The sequence below is a fragment of the Chaetodon trifascialis genome, chromosome 10, assembly GCF_039877785.1.
Source record: "Chaetodon trifascialis isolate fChaTrf1 chromosome 10, fChaTrf1.hap1, whole genome shotgun sequence".
Lineage (NCBI taxonomy): Eukaryota > Metazoa > Chordata > Actinopteri > Chaetodontiformes > Chaetodontidae > Chaetodon > Chaetodon trifascialis.
Genome location: NC_092065.1, coordinates 23218985 through 23236709, shown reverse-complemented (window position 1 = coordinate 23236709; position 17725 = coordinate 23218985). Strand labels below are relative to the sequence as shown.

At 42.4% G+C, this 17725-nt stretch overlaps 1 protein-coding gene across 1 annotated transcript in view; it reads right to left on the bottom strand.

The window, feature by feature from the left end:
• fa2h (fatty acid 2-hydroxylase) overlaps positions 1 to 17725 on the bottom strand; it is a 29809-nt gene that overhangs the window by 1364 nt on the left and 10720 nt on the right. Inside the window, exons 2-6 of the mRNA XM_070973037.1 lie at positions 5913 to 6044; positions 1874 to 2016; positions 998 to 1098; positions 529 to 701; positions 1 to 253 (exon numbers count right to left, since the gene is read on the bottom strand). Coding sequence (XP_070829138.1) covers positions 1 to 253; positions 529 to 701; positions 998 to 1098; positions 1874 to 2016; positions 5913 to 6044 — 802 coding nt within the window. The remainder of the gene's footprint in view (positions 254 to 528; positions 702 to 997; positions 1099 to 1873; positions 2017 to 5912; positions 6045 to 17725) is intronic.

Here is a 17725-nt window from a genome sequence, read left to right as displayed (position 1 = left end):
CTGCTCTCTGGTGCTCAAAGTGGTGCTTGACGTGGTAGGCCTTCAGGCCGTACATATACGAGCCTCTCTTTGGCGAGCCGTAATGAAGGTAGTAGTGGATCATATCGTACACGACATAGCCACACAGACCCCCGGTAAACAAGCACATCCCGACGATTTCTGGAAACACGTTGCAGAGGATTACATAGATACTTCCCACCACTAAGGAGGCCAGGCTGGGGGGGAAGACCAGTCGAGAGCCGTCAAACGGAGACTGTGGAGAAACAAGTTTGTGTCACACACTGAAACAGGATGTGAACGCATGCCGACAGCTGCTGAGAGGTTAAAAAGTTTAAATTCATTACAGCTATTCAAAATTAATGTAGTCAGACCAGAAAAGTTAGCAGCCATATAAAATCCTTTGTTAACGATTACTTCTGTTATGTGCCACAAAAGGACAACATAATAAAATAAGCCTCATGACTAAAGCAATTTTATGATCATGAGACCGGGCCGACCCTCAGCCTCAGTGGAAAGGTGTGTTTGTACCTTGTGGTGTTGTCCGTGCAGCAGGAAGTGAAGCGTGATGAGGTAGTAGTTATGGGCAGGTGGTTTCATGTGAAAGACAAAGCGATGGATGCAGTACTCGAGGAACGACCACAAGAACCAGCCCAACAAAAAGAGCGGTGGGAAAACGTACTTATGGAGCGGGATAGAAAAGTCTGCGAACAAACACACACACACACAGATATGACACATATAGCTATATATAAATACATACACACACACACATTGAGATGAAAATGATGAAAGCAAACATGGTGTATTGTGTCGCTGTGTGTGCATAATGAGGATTTGGATGTCTAAATGAGAGCGTGTAAGACTGTCCATGCTAACATTTGCTAACTAGCGTGTAAGACTGCTTATGTGTGCAGGCAGGCACGTGTGCGTGTGTGTGTGTGTGTGTGTGTGTGTGTGTGTGTGTGTGTGTGTGTGTGTGTGTGTGTGTGTGTGTTACCTGAAGTGAGGACTATCTTGGTGGTGCCCTTTGCCAGGGTGGTGTAGCAGTGCCAACTGAAATAAAACACAATGGGAAGCCACACCACTGGAACCCAGTACCTGTAGCAAGAGAACACGTGTAGCAATACGGTCAATGTCCTCTCTGTCTTCTTTGTTTTTTCTACCATATCAACTTGAGCTGGATTAAGACTAATGGTCAGAGGAGCAGGAACCTCAGTCTAGCTTGAACAGCCAAAGTGGGTGAAGTGGAAAAACAAATCTTCTGTGCTCCTGTAATAACAACTCTGAAGCTGCTCTTCAGCGAGGCGCCAAAACCACCAGCTGCTCCAGCGCACCTGCCTGTTGAACTTGACACTGTATAGAACTGCAGGAAAGTGAATTAGGGTTGAACAGCTCTTCTCAGTGTTAAAATATGCTCAGTGTTTGCTAACAACTGTATGTGTTAATGTAGCGGCTCCCAATCACTTTGTGTCTCATGTACCCCCAGGGTTTGGTTCTTTTTTGCAGTTGGTTTAGCCAGATTTGCTTTCATGTTCCTACCAAAAGTTGAACATTAAATTTTTATTTTTTTTTTTTACCAGTTTTCATGAACTGTTAATGCCAGCATGAGGTGAAACAACTGACTCAGGTTAGTGGGAGGCAGTAAACAGATTCACACCAATGGGGGTGCAAGTGGGAATCACAGACATTCATATGTGGAAACTTCAGGGATGCACAAAGAGGTAAAGCAATGTGTGCATGTCTGTTATATCCAGTGAAAACAGATCATACTAACCATGTACATACTGTATACCAGAAATGCAACATTTTCCACTTTATCTTGTCACATTTCTTCAATAATATAAGAGGTATATCAAAGAGTCTAATGCATTACCAGGAAGTCTTAGTGATGGCCTCCAGGAAGGGATTTCCAAACAGTCTGATTGGTCTGTCGACTGGCTGGTGAACCCATGCGTCGTATTTCTCTCCAAGGTGGCCCACCTGCAAAGCCAGGGGCTTCCGCCAGTCCACCAAATCCTGCAGAGACACAAACAATTAGTGAAACCTAATCCCCACTGGTCTATATGACTGTACTGGAGGACACTGTAGTCTACAGCAGGTGGCAGCAGAGAGTTAAAAACTGATAAACTGCACTGGTCAAACTAGGAAGCTGCTGCTTTTATGATGATTTGTGTGTGCGTGTGCTATTGCAGGTTTACTTGGCTCTAACTGAATTGTTGTCAGTAATTATTATAAGAATTTCCTCCTGAGTCCAAAGGGCAGAGACTGAGCTACTTTTACAAGTTTTTCCCATCCTCCCCATGCTCATGTGAGACATGTTGGAGGGATAACTATAAAAATAGTACAGTCAAGAGTCACTCAGTATTGTAATGTTCCCGGTTAAGGAAGTTGATGGGAAAGCTGATCCCAAGTCAGAACATTAGATAAAACGATGAAGTGCTCATGTAGATTAAAACAGGCAGTTTCCTCATCAATCTACACACAATACTCTTAGAAATTAGAAAGCAAATACAGATTTCTTAATGATAAAAGACTAAAATAACCCATTTCCACAAGTATTCTGACCTTTCACGTAGTATTTGTTGAAAGCAGCTCTAGCTTGGCAGCCTCAAGTCTTTTTGGAAATGATCCCACAAGCTCAGCATACCTTTCTTTGGGGAGTTTCTTCTCAGGTGAATCCTTCAAGCTCCACCGGACTGAATGGTGAATGTCAGTGCACAGCCATTTTCAGATCTCTCTAGATATGCTCTACTGGGTTCAGGTCCAGATTCCAGCTGGACCATTCCAGGACTTTCACAGAGTTTTCCCAAAGCTTCTCCAGAGGATTTTGCTTTTCGTTGGCTGAGAGCCATTCAGGTGCCTTCTGGAAAAGTCCCTGCAGGCTGTCATGTGCCTTTCAGTGAGGAATGGCTTCTGTCCACTGGTTCACACATCTCCACAAAGGAGCTCTGGATCTCCTTCATGGTGACTGTTGGCTTCTTGGTTACCTGTCTGACCAAGGATCTTGGTCCCTGGTTGCTGAGTTCAGCTGGACGGTCAGAACCGGGAAGAGGTTAGTGGCTCCAAACTTCCTCCATTTGAGAATGATGGAGGATCTTTGATACTTTCAATGCTGCAGAAATTTGATGGCATCTCCCCCAGATGGACCTGATGGTTTGTTTTTTTCTCTGACAGACACCATCAACTGTCAGACCTTACATAGACAGGTGTGTGTCCTTCCTAAACATGCCCAGTGAATTCTTTTAGGACTCCAGTCAAGCTGTAGACGCATCTCAAGGACCAGTGACAGACGGTCAGACGGAGGTCTGACTACTAATGTAAATGGGATATTTCATTCTTTTATGTTTAATAAATGAACAAAACACTCCAAAAACCTGTTTTTGCTTTGTTATTGCTGAGTATTGTGTGCAGATAGATGAAGAAAAAATGAACTGAATCCATTTTAAGAAGAGTCTGCAACATGCCAAAATGTGGAAAACGTGAAGCGGTCTGTATGTGTACGTTTACTGTATGTGAGTAACAGTCGACTGCAACCTGAAACTGAACTGTTTTCTGCTCTCTTCGTGGATTTTCACACTGCTTCATGCAGCAGTGCTGCTTGGGAACAGTCACAGGGTCTGTTTCTCTGGATACTACAACAAAGTGGACTTGCTGCGCTCACCAGAACAAAGACTATTAAGTTGCATATACCCACTCTGAACTGTCAATGCACATAAATCTAATTTGAATATAAATGACCTCAGGTACACGGTGACATTACTTTGACTTCCATGCAAAACAGTGATTGTGTCCCCGTGCAATGGCGGAGGCTGCGTGGCCGTCGACGCCAAGTTCTGCCGATAACGATAGTTTATAAAATGTCTTATTGGCGGCAATTAATCTGTTGACCTTTAGCATCAGCCTCAGAGTGTTGCTTCATAGCACTCATCTCTTTCCTCTACTACCTCAGCCGAGATGGAACAAAGTGATAAATGACAGCTTATTCTGCTTTTCTTCTGACAGTACAGTACAGTACATGAAATCAACTTAATTCATATTTTGCACAAAAGCAAGAAACAATTATGTGTTTATAGTCTGTCTGTTTTTAGTTATATGAATTGGAGACTCTAACTCATAGGTGTAGTATGGCAGTATAACCTGCTGCTACCCATAAAGCTAAAGTCACATAGAAGCAATGTAGAGGGTAAAGAAGCATTCAACTACGACAGCTGCACTGAGGAGTCAGCTCGTACCTTCTGGACATTCACGCTGAGGAAAACCTGATGGGCCTACTGACCGAGAACCGGCGAACTGTGGTATTCATGCAATTAGTCAAAGGGGAAACGTATGTGTGTCAGCCGCTGGTTAACCTGTCAGTGCTCCCTCCTTTATTAGACAGAGAGAGGACTTTCATATTGACGTGACATTGAGTGTTGCACATTCAAAAGAAGAAGTGAAAGCGCCTGTCACATGGTGAAGATAAGACAACTTGTGACAAGGAAGAAGTAATTCAAACCACTATCACGAAGAAAAGGACACTTCGCTTACTTAAACTGGTGAACACACCATGGGCAAACTGTCTGTGGCTGTCTATCAGACAGGCATTTGCTGATTTTCCTGGTAAGCATTTACAACAGTCATTCAACACGTATTCTGAAGCAAATGCTAACGCTACTCCGCAATTCAACAGGTGAAGTTTGCACACGAGAGCGACGATAAGGATGCTGCTTTCTGTGTCTAAAAGTAACAAAAACAGGGAAAAGAAACCACAGTTTCGTGCATTTGTGAAACCATCTCTCATTCCTGAGTGTGACACGGCACACACACAAACACACACAGCTGGCCTGATGCTTGACACCAAGGGACAAGTGCAGATCTAAGTAACGTCAGATTGTAGCAGCATTCCTGCTTTACCAGTTTGCCAATGCACAGTATCTCTTCACTGAGTGATCTGTGTCAACAACGCAATGTGATAAAATAAGGCTTAACTCGCAGCTTCACATTCAGCTGAACTTAACGCAGGACTTCAGCGAGAGCCAGATCTGATCAACAGCCCAGACAGTTTCTGCGAACAACTTTTCGGAGATAATAATTACAAATCCCGTTAGAAAGTTTATCAAAAGCCTCTTTGTGGTGTGCTTTAGCTCATATCTGCTCATCGAAATGACCGTGAGGGATAGCACATGACAAGTGTGGTGACATTCCCAACGCTGCAGCCAGACTACAGCGAACGCCTCATGCATCTGGTGTTTGGTTACTGCAAGCAAACCACACTGGAGCTCTGTGATGGGCATGTCTGAGGCGTGGAATTTATTCAACATTTGATGCTAAAACACGCAAAAAAAAGGTAGTTCGGAGGACTGAATTGTCAACTTTATTGGAACAGCTGAACTGTAAAGACTATGAAGCGTTAAGGTCCGGCCGGGGCTTTACCACGTTAGCACTCGAGAGCAGTGCATCTCAAGGGCAGCTCAATACACTGATGCCTGGCAACAGATGGAACAAGACGGACTGGTTGAATCTGTTGTCGCCCCGTGTCGTACAAAGGTAGAAACGTCCCTGTCGAATCGCTTTGTCACAAGAGTGTGACTTACATGAATGAGTGAGTGAGTGAATGAATGTGTCATTATGTGGATACATGAGGACAAATGCGTCTTTAAGGAGAAAGTTTAGGGTTGGGACTTAGGTTAGAGTGGTTTTAGTATTACGGTTAAAGGGGTATGAGCAGGGAGGGTTCTGTGTTCTGATGTTATTGCCATCAACATGTCAGTGTGTGTTTGTCTTGCAGTGTGAGAACTTCAGAGTCTACGAACAAACAGGGAGAGTTCTGGAATGGGACGAGGTGAATAACCTGAAGACTGTTGACTCCTCTTCTGTCGCCCATCACCAGCACACACACACACACACACACACACACACACACACGCACATACCTTGTCCAGGTCCACAGAGCTGCAGCGGTTGAATGGGCTGTCCTCGTCCTCCTCTTCCATCTTCTTGTCTGTTGTCTCTTCTGCCGTCGTTCCTTCTGTCTGCTCATTGGTCTTCCTCCTGTCCCTCACAGTCTGAAGGAAAACGAGACAAAAACTGATATTAACAATAGAAAAGTCGACTCGGAGCTGTGAGGAAATGGACGAGTGGATGTCTGGTCTCTCTCATATTAACAGGTGTTTAAAGCAGTCATCAACCCCTTTGACCCTTTTCCAATTTCACTGGAGGTCGCAGACAGATAGATCAATGGCCTGTTTATAATGTATATCAAATAAGCTACGGTTAGGTCAGGACACAAAAACACTGATATGCGTGTGTGTGTGTGAGCTGCCCTTTGCCATTTGGTGAATTTATAGCAGCCTTGGCAATGTGTTAAACTCAATATTTCATGGTTATTACCAAACATGAGCTCAATGGTTAACATTTACAATGGTCAATCTTTGAACCTTTGTGTCGCTGATGAACACCTGCACTGCTGCTTGTGTCACTGTTTCCACAAGCTCATGGGCATGATGTTTAGCTGTCCTTAATGATTCTGCCACACTGGTTTTCTTTCTTTTCTTTAATGCCATAAACTAGTTCTGCATAATCCTCTTTAAAAACGTCAGGGCATCCGCACTCAGCAACAACAGCTGCAGATGGAAGGAAGGTCATGTGGGCCATAATGAAACAGCTGAGGAGAGAAATGTGCATCTCTGCATCACTATGTGTGAAAGTGCAAGAGTTTCAACATCCACTGACTGTGTTCCTAATGCAATTTCTCTACTGACTCGCACAGAGAAACAGAACTGACCCTATTTGAATGAAACATTAGTGGCTTGTACACAGTCACTTAGCCTGAAAACTAAAGGAAGTGGCAACTGCAGCTGCCTCACACACACACACACACACACACACACACACACACACACACACACACACACACACACACACACACACACACACACACACACACACACACGCACTGCTGCAGATTTGTAAATGATAATGTTGCAAAATGTAAATAATTGCATGGAAATGAACATGGTTTTACAAGCAAATGTGTATTCATGTAAAGAAAAGAATACATAGGAAAAAGCCACAGCCCAAATATGGTGAACACTGCTGCTGATTTGCATTTTATAATGCCATAATGCTGGAGAATATATGAGTGTTATATATGAGGTTATGCTGCAGGTGTAGTTTGAGAGGTGGACACTGCATATTAATTAAGTACAGCTGTGACTGCCACTTTTAAGTGTACAAACAGGAGACTTTGGGTGGAGCATTCCTTTATAAATAAGAGTAAGTTGAAACCTAGTGTATGGCTGAGACGTGTATGAGCACTGTGCTAAACTGAGGTCAGACTGTTCCAAGGATAAGCAGCCATAGTGTCTATAATCTGTCTATAATCTGATCCTGGACACTAAATATTCTACTGAAGTGTTCTGTCGTGGTCCCAATATTTGTTCTCATAGTGTAGTGAAGCAGCACATCACATGACATGGTTAAGATATGTTCGAGTAAAAAAAATGTCAGAAGGACCAAGACCAATATTTTCCACTCGTTTTCTAAGATGTTTGATTTGTCTTTAGCCTTCAGATATCAGATCACAAGCAGAATATGCTGTTCTTACCGCTTAGCCGCAGTCCAGCCAAAAGCTAACCCATGCTGAGTGAAGTATTTCTCTGTCTGCATCCCTTTCGTCTGTGGCTGAGCGCTCGCTGTACAAATTCAATGCTACAAAAGCCATTATTATCTCCTCTCTCTGATCCCATATTGGCTGCCTCTGCTCATCCTTTGAGTCCAACGCTGGCCGTCAAGTTCCCGTCGGTCAAGTGAAATATTTATCAGCTGGTTGGTTTCAGACATGTGCACAAGCACACATGGCAATTCAACACCAACAAAGGCAACGTTACACCCCCCCCCCATTATCACATAGCGCTAAACCAAAAAAAAAAAAACACAAAAGGGACCATTAACCTCTAAGTCTAAGTCTCCTTCCTTCTTACAAGCGGAATTCATGTTGTAACTCACTCTGACCTAGAAATATGAGATTAATGCTTCTTAAATCCAGTTAAAGGAAGGCGCTGTATTAATCTTGTCTTCAGTGTTAACAGAAGAACGTTGTCTACTACAGAAAATCAGTAAACACAGAATAAGTATCAAAATGACACATCCAGAGACTTAAAATGGTTTAGCAAGTAATGATCTGTGTCTAATGGCCAAATCATTATAAGACAGGCCGGGGAATTATCAATAACAGTGCCAGTATACATGTGAGATGATTACACATAGCAAAACTCGGGGCAGCACAGCAAAGGCTACTGGCCACACACACCCAAACCAGTATCATTATAGCTTCACGTAAGGGAAAGCAATATGCAGACACACCTTCTGTATCAGTAGCAGGTGCAGTCACGGCCTACGTGAGGGCTGGCTTAACAAAGGTCACTGGAGTTTTATACCACCCATGAATTCTGCAGGTGTGGTGCGTTTGGTGGTTGTGGCCAGTATCGGGAATGTGAACATCCCGCCGGGATATAGTGCTGCGACATGAAACATGGCATGAGAGAGGATTCAAAATACGAATCAGAAAGCCAGACAAAGATGCTCGTTCTCCACGCCACCTCAGTTCCACCAACACAGCTGCTGCACCATAAACCTCTAAATATCTGCAAACATTTAAAACGCGTTCAATTGATTTGTGTTCAAGTCACAGTCGAAGTGTTTGGCAAACGGGCAATGCAAACACACGGCTCATGAGTCTGCCGTGACAAATGTGTGTAAAGTCATGTTTCTAATAAATACTGACAGTACACACACACACACACACCCCTTTGCATCCTCTATTGCATAAGAGAAAATCATGCCCACTGTGCAACACGGGCTTATTCTCCAAGGAGCTGACAGTGGAAATAAGTGAGTAAATAGGATCTGCAATCATACGGCTCACATCGAACCGTCAGAGCAGCGCAGGACAAGAACACACACTTTCAGTGTGTACAGTCCTTCAAATGAGCTTTTACTGAACATATGGAACGACAGCAAATGTGGTACAGCGATGGAGTTCTTTAACATTACAATAAAAACTCCTGAAGAAGAGATGAGTAAAGGTAAAATATTTTACTGAAGGCAGCACTCTCCGACTTAGTTAGTATCAAGGTTAAAGGGGAGGGAGAGAAGATGACATATGCAATTATTGCCACTACTTAACATCTTTTAAACAAACGTAAGTCTATGAAATGTCCACAAAAATGATAGAAACACGACTCTGTGTGTGTGTGTGTGTGTGTGTGTGTGTGTGTGTGTGTGTGTGTGTGTGTGTGTGTGTGTGCATGCACGTGTGTGTGCATGTGTGTGTGAGGGTTTTTCTGTTAACAGGGCATGACTTAGCTAAAAGCAGTAGTGTGTCAGCAGGCTCTGAGAAGAGGAACATAAAGTGCAAATAAATTAAACATACACAGCCTGATAAATGGATCGGTTGAATGAATAAGCACGCACTCAGTGTTATTTACACCCAAACTATGATCCCCATCCCCAAGCCCGTCAACTATAGGACTGCATGGTATTTGCTAGTTAAACGACAATTGTGACGTGGAGATGTGTATTCTAATGTCTTTTATTCAAACGAGGTGGTTTCTGCTATTGAACTACTGTTGCCTGAGGAACATTTTTCTTCAGGGCTCTAAAGATAATTTGTTCTGAACAACTTTTCGCCATTATTTTCAATCAATTTCAATTTCTTCCAGTTCTGTAAAAGTTAAGCACTGAAGGGGGCTAAAAATTAACTAAACTGTTTATGATGTACACTTTGAGATAACAAACCATGGCTACAGTGTCTGTCTGAGGACACCAAAGTTTTGACCAGACTATGATTAACCAAGACAGGAAGTAATTCACCCAACAGCTTTAACCAGTGCTGTCAATTCTAGTTATAGGACTTCCCCTTGGAACAAAGTGAAGGGCTGTCTTTGGCAGAAAAATAAAGCACATTGATGGATTTAAAGGTGCACTATGTAATAATTTTAGTGTAAAACGTTCAAAAATGTATTACAATTATCAACATGACCAGAAGAACAGTTGTTATGACGTTAAGTGAAGGACGTCTATAGCCAATTGTAATGAGACTAACTGTACGTCAAGAGGCCATAATCTAGTATAGGAGGTGGACACTGACTGATGTCTGACCTCTTGTATTCTCTGCTAGCTTCCCCCCAACAAAGCTAACGAGCTAACAGATGCTACAGTTAGCAAGAGTTATCAGTTACGCTGATGATATGCTGCTCCAAAAGGCCAGTTCTTCTATGCTGCACCTTTAAGTCAATAACAAAGACTGCTTATGTACAGCAGTTCCCAGCTCACCCTCTCAGAGTGTGTGGAGGTCATCAGTGTCCTTAATGGTTAAAATGTCAAATATGCACAACAGAATGTATTCTTTCACCCTCAGTAGCAGCATAGCAACCTCATAGCTCAGATGCAGGCTACGATTTACTTCAAGTTTCACATTTAATTTCAATCTTTAACCATTTATTAATGTGGCAGGTAAACAAAGACAAAGACACTTGTCAGACTGTCAGTTCCAGAGACTGATTACATGCCTGAAATGAAATGTGGGCACTAGGGTTTCATTTCTTAGTTTTATATGGTACCTTATAGTTCATTTATCTGAAAAAAAATAAAATAAAAAAATATTCGCTCTGATGTAACCAACACACCAGTGCACTCAACCACAACCATTTTTCTAGCTATGGTCTGATCTAGATTTCTATCTGCTGTGCTGTGGCAGCAAGTGACAAAGTGGATGTGGTCTTTTTTTCTGGTTTCACTTTTCCACTTTCTTTGTGTTTGTTTGTCTGTTTGTTTGGCCTGACAATGGCACATTCGTGCATTTTGGTGTCAGGAAGTCAACATTTGTACATCGGAGGAAGTGTGTGCACAAACCTCAACCTCATTCGTTTACCCTAACTTCTATTCTTCCATTCTTCCACCATGATAAGTAAGGCTGCCTGAGGTTGACGAGAAACGTCAGTATATTTATACCAACACCATTCCATCTACCAGGCACGAACAGGTAAATATTTTCCTGATAAACAAGACTTCAATGCTGTCAAAGTAGACTGAATCCACTAAAACGTTTAATTCTTTGGTCAAATGTGTTTTGCAGTTAAATAGCAGAGGGAGGCAGAGCTTCACGCCTGACTGGCTGCAAAACAGCCATAAAGCTGAGACAACAAACAACATCGACAAACAGCAGAGGCGTACGGTATCAGTGGTGGAAGAAGCATTGACGTCTTTTATATGAGTTTTCATTTAAGTAACAGGAGCAATACAACAATAAAAACTCATCCATAACAAGCAAAAGTTCAGCATTCAAAATCTTATTCAAGTAAAATTATTCTAAATGAATATATTATTATTATTTCTCAAGGATCCACTTCATGTAGAAAAATGCAAAAAGTAAATAAGTAAATAAATTGAATAAAAAACTCAAATATGCTCTATAACTGAGATGACTGTAATCTAATGCAATACTGCCACACCGATCGATCATATCCAAAAATCTAACAACAGTCATGATGACGTATGCTTAATGTGACCACTGACTAACCAAAGAGGAACAGTCACAAGTGGACTGAGGGAGTTCCTTTTCCTGATGCAGAGCCTGCACACACAAGTACACTGATATGGCACTTGACGACTATGGCACATGATAGTTGCTTAGTAACCCAAAAAAGAAATGACAATCAAGAAAATGTTCTGAGTTTAACACAAGACTGTCAAATGTCATTTTGTCCTTTTCTTACAAACTTGTTCTGAAGCATTGTGGCAAAAGATACAAATATGTAGATATTTATAAATAGTGCTCTCAATCGATTAAAATATTTAATCGTGATTAATCTCATGAATGTCATCGTTAACTCGCGATTAATCGCAAATTAATCGCACATTTTTATCTATGCTAAACGTCTACTTGAATTATCATTTTAATGCTCTTATCAACATGGAAAAGTGGATCGGCTCGCTTTGTGCAAATGTTTTTTACTGAAAACAACAACATGTAGTGTTATATTTCACATTAACATTCTCTCTTTGAGCAGTCATTCACATTTGAATGAATGAAATCTCACACAATTTAACACTGTTAATAAACAGATGACAAAAAAATAAATATTAATAATATATAAATATATATAAAACAGGGTGATACAAAACAAAGTTACAAAGCACATCATTGTAAACTAGGACTCAGGCTATAGTGCAGTTAATGGCTTAAACTTTCCTTTCATAAGTTTCCTCTGAACATGACAGCATCCATACGCCTCTGTCGAAAGCCATCCATTGTCACCTGGTTTTGACAAGGAGGCGGCGGAGAATTCGCTTTCATCGTGTGTTTGGCCATCAAGTGGTATTTCAGACTGGATGTGCTAACTCAGTTCACACCAACAATACACACAGATAACTTTGGTCTTGTCAGTCGACCCATCTGGCAACTTTTTGAAACTAAACTTTCCATTCAGAATCTTGTTCGCATCCATTTCGGTGTTTCGCGCTTGACATCCACACAAACCAGTAGCCTACTTTTTTACAGCTAGCGAGCAACCAAACACGTGCGTGCGGCGTGCTTATTGTTTTGTTTCCGGTTTACAATCAGATCCTGTAGTTTTTCTTACGTTACTATCAGTGGCCACAGCTTCTAAAAGAATCCAAGTTCACTAGGTCACAAAGAGCGTTAATCTTGCGATAAAAAAATGACGCCGTTAAAATTGATTTGCGTTAACGTGTTAATAACGCGATATTTTTGACAGGTGTCTTAAGTCAGGTTAAAGCTGCCATGGCAACAGCAGCAGTGTCCACGGGGAGGTGAGGACATTTCTCTCCATGTCAGCATCTTTCTAACCCGTCTCAGCTCACTTTCACTCAGCTGCTCTGACACATCGTCCATGCTATTGCCTGAATGTAAAGCTATAGAGAACAAATGAATCACTGCTTATTTGCTAGTTGTTAAGTAAACACTGAAAGCGGTTCAGTAACTAATTGCCAGCCCTCCTCTGTGTTTCTGTCAATTCAGGAGTGAGTGTGTACACTCTTGGGGCCCGAGCTGACACAATGGGTGGTACGGCTGCGCTGTTGACATAACTTTCAACTGACGTCGGCTGATTGTCATGTCGAGAATGGCACCTATGGATTGCTTTAAACTGAAGAGGGACACTTCTCATTGTCCTTCCATTATACTGCTCTTGCTTGCATAGTGTGATTAATTCAACATTTCAAATTCAGTGAATTCACACAGCATTCATTCACACCTTACATCAAACCTGCAAAAGTCCTTTTCCTTCTAGAAATAGGCTATATAGTATATGGCAGGTGACTGTTTCGTATCCATGCATCACATGGAAACACCTTGTTAGAAGAAGCAGGCTGACTCATAATCTTGCTTTACTGAGGAGATCAAGGTCAAGTAGGAAGACATGAGGAGAGCTCTGTCCCAGTAGGGGGAGCAATATAAAAGAATGAGAGACAAAACACAAAGGAGATGGCTAGAGTGGGGTGGTGATGTGGCCTGGTACCATCACAACACAGAAACTATAGTCAGCCTCTGCTGGGCGAGGAGGAGGAGGAGAAGGAGGAGAAGGAGGAGGAGGAGGAGGAGGGGACAGAAAGTGGGTAGATAAAGTAATGGATGTTGTGAAGGGGAATAAAAAAGATTTTGAGTCCAATAGGAAACTGGGTTTGAGAAGAGAAAATGTTCCTCAGAGGTTGTTAGCATTTAGGTTAGCACATATGGTTACTGGTCCAGACTACACGTCACACAGAAGACATAGTACATTGCCAAAAGTACTCACTCAACCATCCAAATAATTGAAATCAGGTGTTCCAATCACTTCCACGGCCACAGGTGTATCAAAGGCATGCAGACTGTTTCTACAAACATTTGTGAAAGAGTGGGTCGCGCTCAGGAGCTCAGTGAATTCCAGTGTGGTACTGTGATAGGATGCCACCTGTGAAACAAGTCCAGTCGTGAAATTTCTTCACTCCTAAATATTCCACAGTCAACTGTCAGTGGTATTATAACAAAGTGGAAGCGAATGGGAACGACAGCAACTCAGCCACAAAGTGGTCGGCCATGTAGAATGATGGAGCGGGTTCTCTTCCAACATCAGTGTGTGACCTCACAAATGCACTTCTGGAAGAATGGTCAAAAATTCCCATAAACACAGTCCTAAACCTTGTGGAAGGCCTTCCCAGAAGAGCTGAAGCAGTTCTAGCTGCAAAGGGCGGACCGACGTCATATTAAACACTATGGATTAAGAATGGGATGTCACTTGAGTTCATATGCGAGTCAATCAACTCAAAGCTTCTTGATCTTCAAGGAAGCACCGTTCCAATAGTGCTCTGTTTAATCTAATAACTGTATACCTAATTGCATGAAACTAGTTGAAATAACAGAGACCCTGCAAAGCTGACTTGACAGCCCACCATAACTCAATGAATAAAGGATCTGTATTTATTGTGGATCTGTCACATCCCAGCCAATCAGCTTAAAGGACCAGTGTGTGAGATTTAGTGGCATCCAGTGGTGAGGTTGCAGACTGCATACCCCTCACCTCATCCCTCCCTTCCCTTTGTGCAGAAGAGTCTACGGTGGCTGTGACACTTGTGAAAAATGTGAAAGGCCTTCTCTAGAGCCAGTGTTTGGTTTGTCCCTACTGTAGAAACAGCGTGAAACGTAGCGCTGGACCTGCTCCCTCTGTAGATATAAAGAGCTCAGTCTAAGGTAACGAAAGCTCAATTCTTATTTTTATAGGAAAAAAATACACAAAACATACGTTTAAATACTATATTGCATTTTGCCATATTGTGCCTATAGATTCCTCTAAATCTTCCACACTGGTCCTTTAATAAAGTCAGCAGTGGCAGCAATAACAAGTTGATAACTGCTAATTGGTCCAATCAGACACCTACTTTGACCTTAAATTGTTGCCAGCTATGACAGAAAATGTATTTCTGGGCAATCACCACAACTAAATAGCTTGACTCCTCACTACCTTTTGTATAATAATTAATGCTGCACGCTGACTGCAGCAGCATCACTGAGAATCTCTCTTTAGTCAATAAATAATAGCAAAAATACAGCAAAACAGAGCATCAAAGGCAACTAGAGGGGTGACCTTTGTGCGAGAAACAGCTTTCATAACCTCTCTGGTCTCGGGTTACAGAACAGATGAGAAGGATCGGTCAGTCAACCGGGGAAGGCTGAGGTGATTTATCACTCCTGTGCTGATATGATGGTTTGGTAATAAAGACACCGGCCACAACCAGGAAAACTGGCCTCATACACCAAATGCTTCATATTCATTTACCCTGACTTTCATGATTTAGGGTCACATACTTCAATCTCGAAGCGGACCCTGGCTTTAGTTTCACTTGTTTCAGGTTTCTTGTTAGCTGCTCTTGTTTCATCCCAGCGCAGTGTGTCAGGAATATCCATATCTACAATAAAACACACTGACGACTGGACACCCTCACAAACAGCTCCCAGACTGGTGGGATTGCTGGTCGCACCTCCTTCACTCGAGTGCTCAACACCGGAGCCCCTCAGGGCTGTGTGCTCATCCCCACCCTGTTTACACTGTACACCCACAACTACAATCCCAGACATGGAGACAACTCTGATGTGAAGTTTGTGGGCGACACCATCGTCGGCCAGACTTGAAACCATGAACAGAAATCATATCGCGTGGAAATCAGCAGTCTGGCAGGATGGTGCACAGAGGACAACCTTCCTCATTTTTACTATTTGTGGGTAGCACGACATTTTTTGACATTTATTACAAGCCTATATTGTAGAATATAGCTAAATTAACCTTGTACCTTGAAGTAAAATCTGATACTGACGCAGTTATTCTGAAAACAACACTGTTATCTCTATAAAACATTATCTTGCACATTATGACGTTGCACACACAGGATATTGTGACAACTGTGTGTATGAGTGTGTTTCTGAAGGTGTGTCAACAGCAGCTCCCTGGTAGGATGTATGTGGAGAGCAAGGCTGAAGTTCAGTAACACTGTGGAAAGTTCAATAGCACTGAAAAGACCATGAGCTCTGAATACTGAACGCGGCACCTCGATCAGTCGCACGTCATCGATGAAGCCGATGAGGTCACACGTTAAATATATTGTCTATATTAAAGGATAAGCAAGTTATTACATTCTGTTTAGTTTTGTTTTACGCAGCAACCCAACTTTTTTGGAATCAGGGTTGTATTTCAACCACACAGCTGGATTAGGAGAAACAGGGCCAAACCATCCAGTGAGGTGGACACCGCGGTCACAGAGAGTGCTTCCAAAACATGACCACATGCTGGGGGTGAGATACGACTGGTCATCTTGGCTGCTTGTGTTGTTTGCTCGACGTTTCCAATGCCAGCAGAGGCCGTTGATCGTGAAGGTAGCATGAAGCCGGCTGAAGAAAACCAGAGCAACATTCTCCTTTCCAGTAACACTTGACAAATTTTCAGTCAACAAAACCACTTCCAAGGAATGAAACTCAATTACTTCACTTATGTAAGCACGGCTCATTAATCACCATCTTTTCAGCAGCCAGACAACTTTGTAAGAAACAATGTTGCTCAACTCCCGCGGCAAACGCCGCTATTTCACGAGGTGAACGACGACGAATGCATGACACAGGTCTCATCCACTCCAATTAAACCCTCGCTGAATTAATTTCCACATGATAGGAATCCACACGAGGCACGCATCCCGCTGAGGTTTGCAGAAGGTATGTGTGTGTGTGTGTGTGTGTGTGTGTGTGTGTGTGTGTGTGTGTGTGTGTGTGTGTGTGTGTGTGTGTGTGTGTAGATAACGCTTGATCACTCGTCTCCCTCTAACTAAGAGAACCAGTCAAACCTGAATGGCCAGGAATCAAGATTCCACCTTGCTCTGTGTGTGTGTGTGTGTGTGTGTGTGTGTGTGTGTGTGTGTGTGTGTGTGTGTGTGTGTGTGTGTGTGTGTGTGTGTGTGCAAGAATCAGAGGCTCTGTGTAGCTACCCAGTGTGTGCAGAAGGTGTCATCTTACCATACAGACAGTAACAAGTGAGCTAAGTGCCACATAAACACTGCAACCACCCTTGACATGCTGCTGTGCTCTCTATATATTTTTCTAAATATTATTTATTATTATTTGTCTTATTAATAAAAACTGGCATTAAGAAAGATATGAAGTCTTCCCAGATAGTAAAAGACTTGAAGACATGAATCAAGTGTTAATGTAAAGTCATTCATAATTGATGAACCCTATTTAAGTCTTTATACACCAGCAGGAATTCAACACCAACAGCTCGCCCCCGTCCCCTTTAGGAACAGTAAGTCATTTACACAAATACATGTATGAACTGTGCGACTTTGGGGTGTCCAACAATCATCAGAGAAACATGGTGGCATCTTCGGAAATCAAGCAAAACCACAGTGTGACACGTGTCCATTAGAGTTGGGCGGTATCCAAATTTTGATACCGTCTAACCTTCCCCACATTTCCCCGTAGCATACAGTATTACTGTGGCTAATTAAAAATCACTTTGCAGGGCAGCGTGACATGCATGCAGGTCAGACGGTCAATGCTCACGCTAGGAAGCACCAATGCTAACTTGTAGCATACCAGAATGACGGGGAGAAACTCAGCTAAAAGCCTCTACCAAGCATTGCCACCCAAACATAATTCATACCCCAAGAAATTATATGCGCATGTAACGAAAATAGTGCACATCAA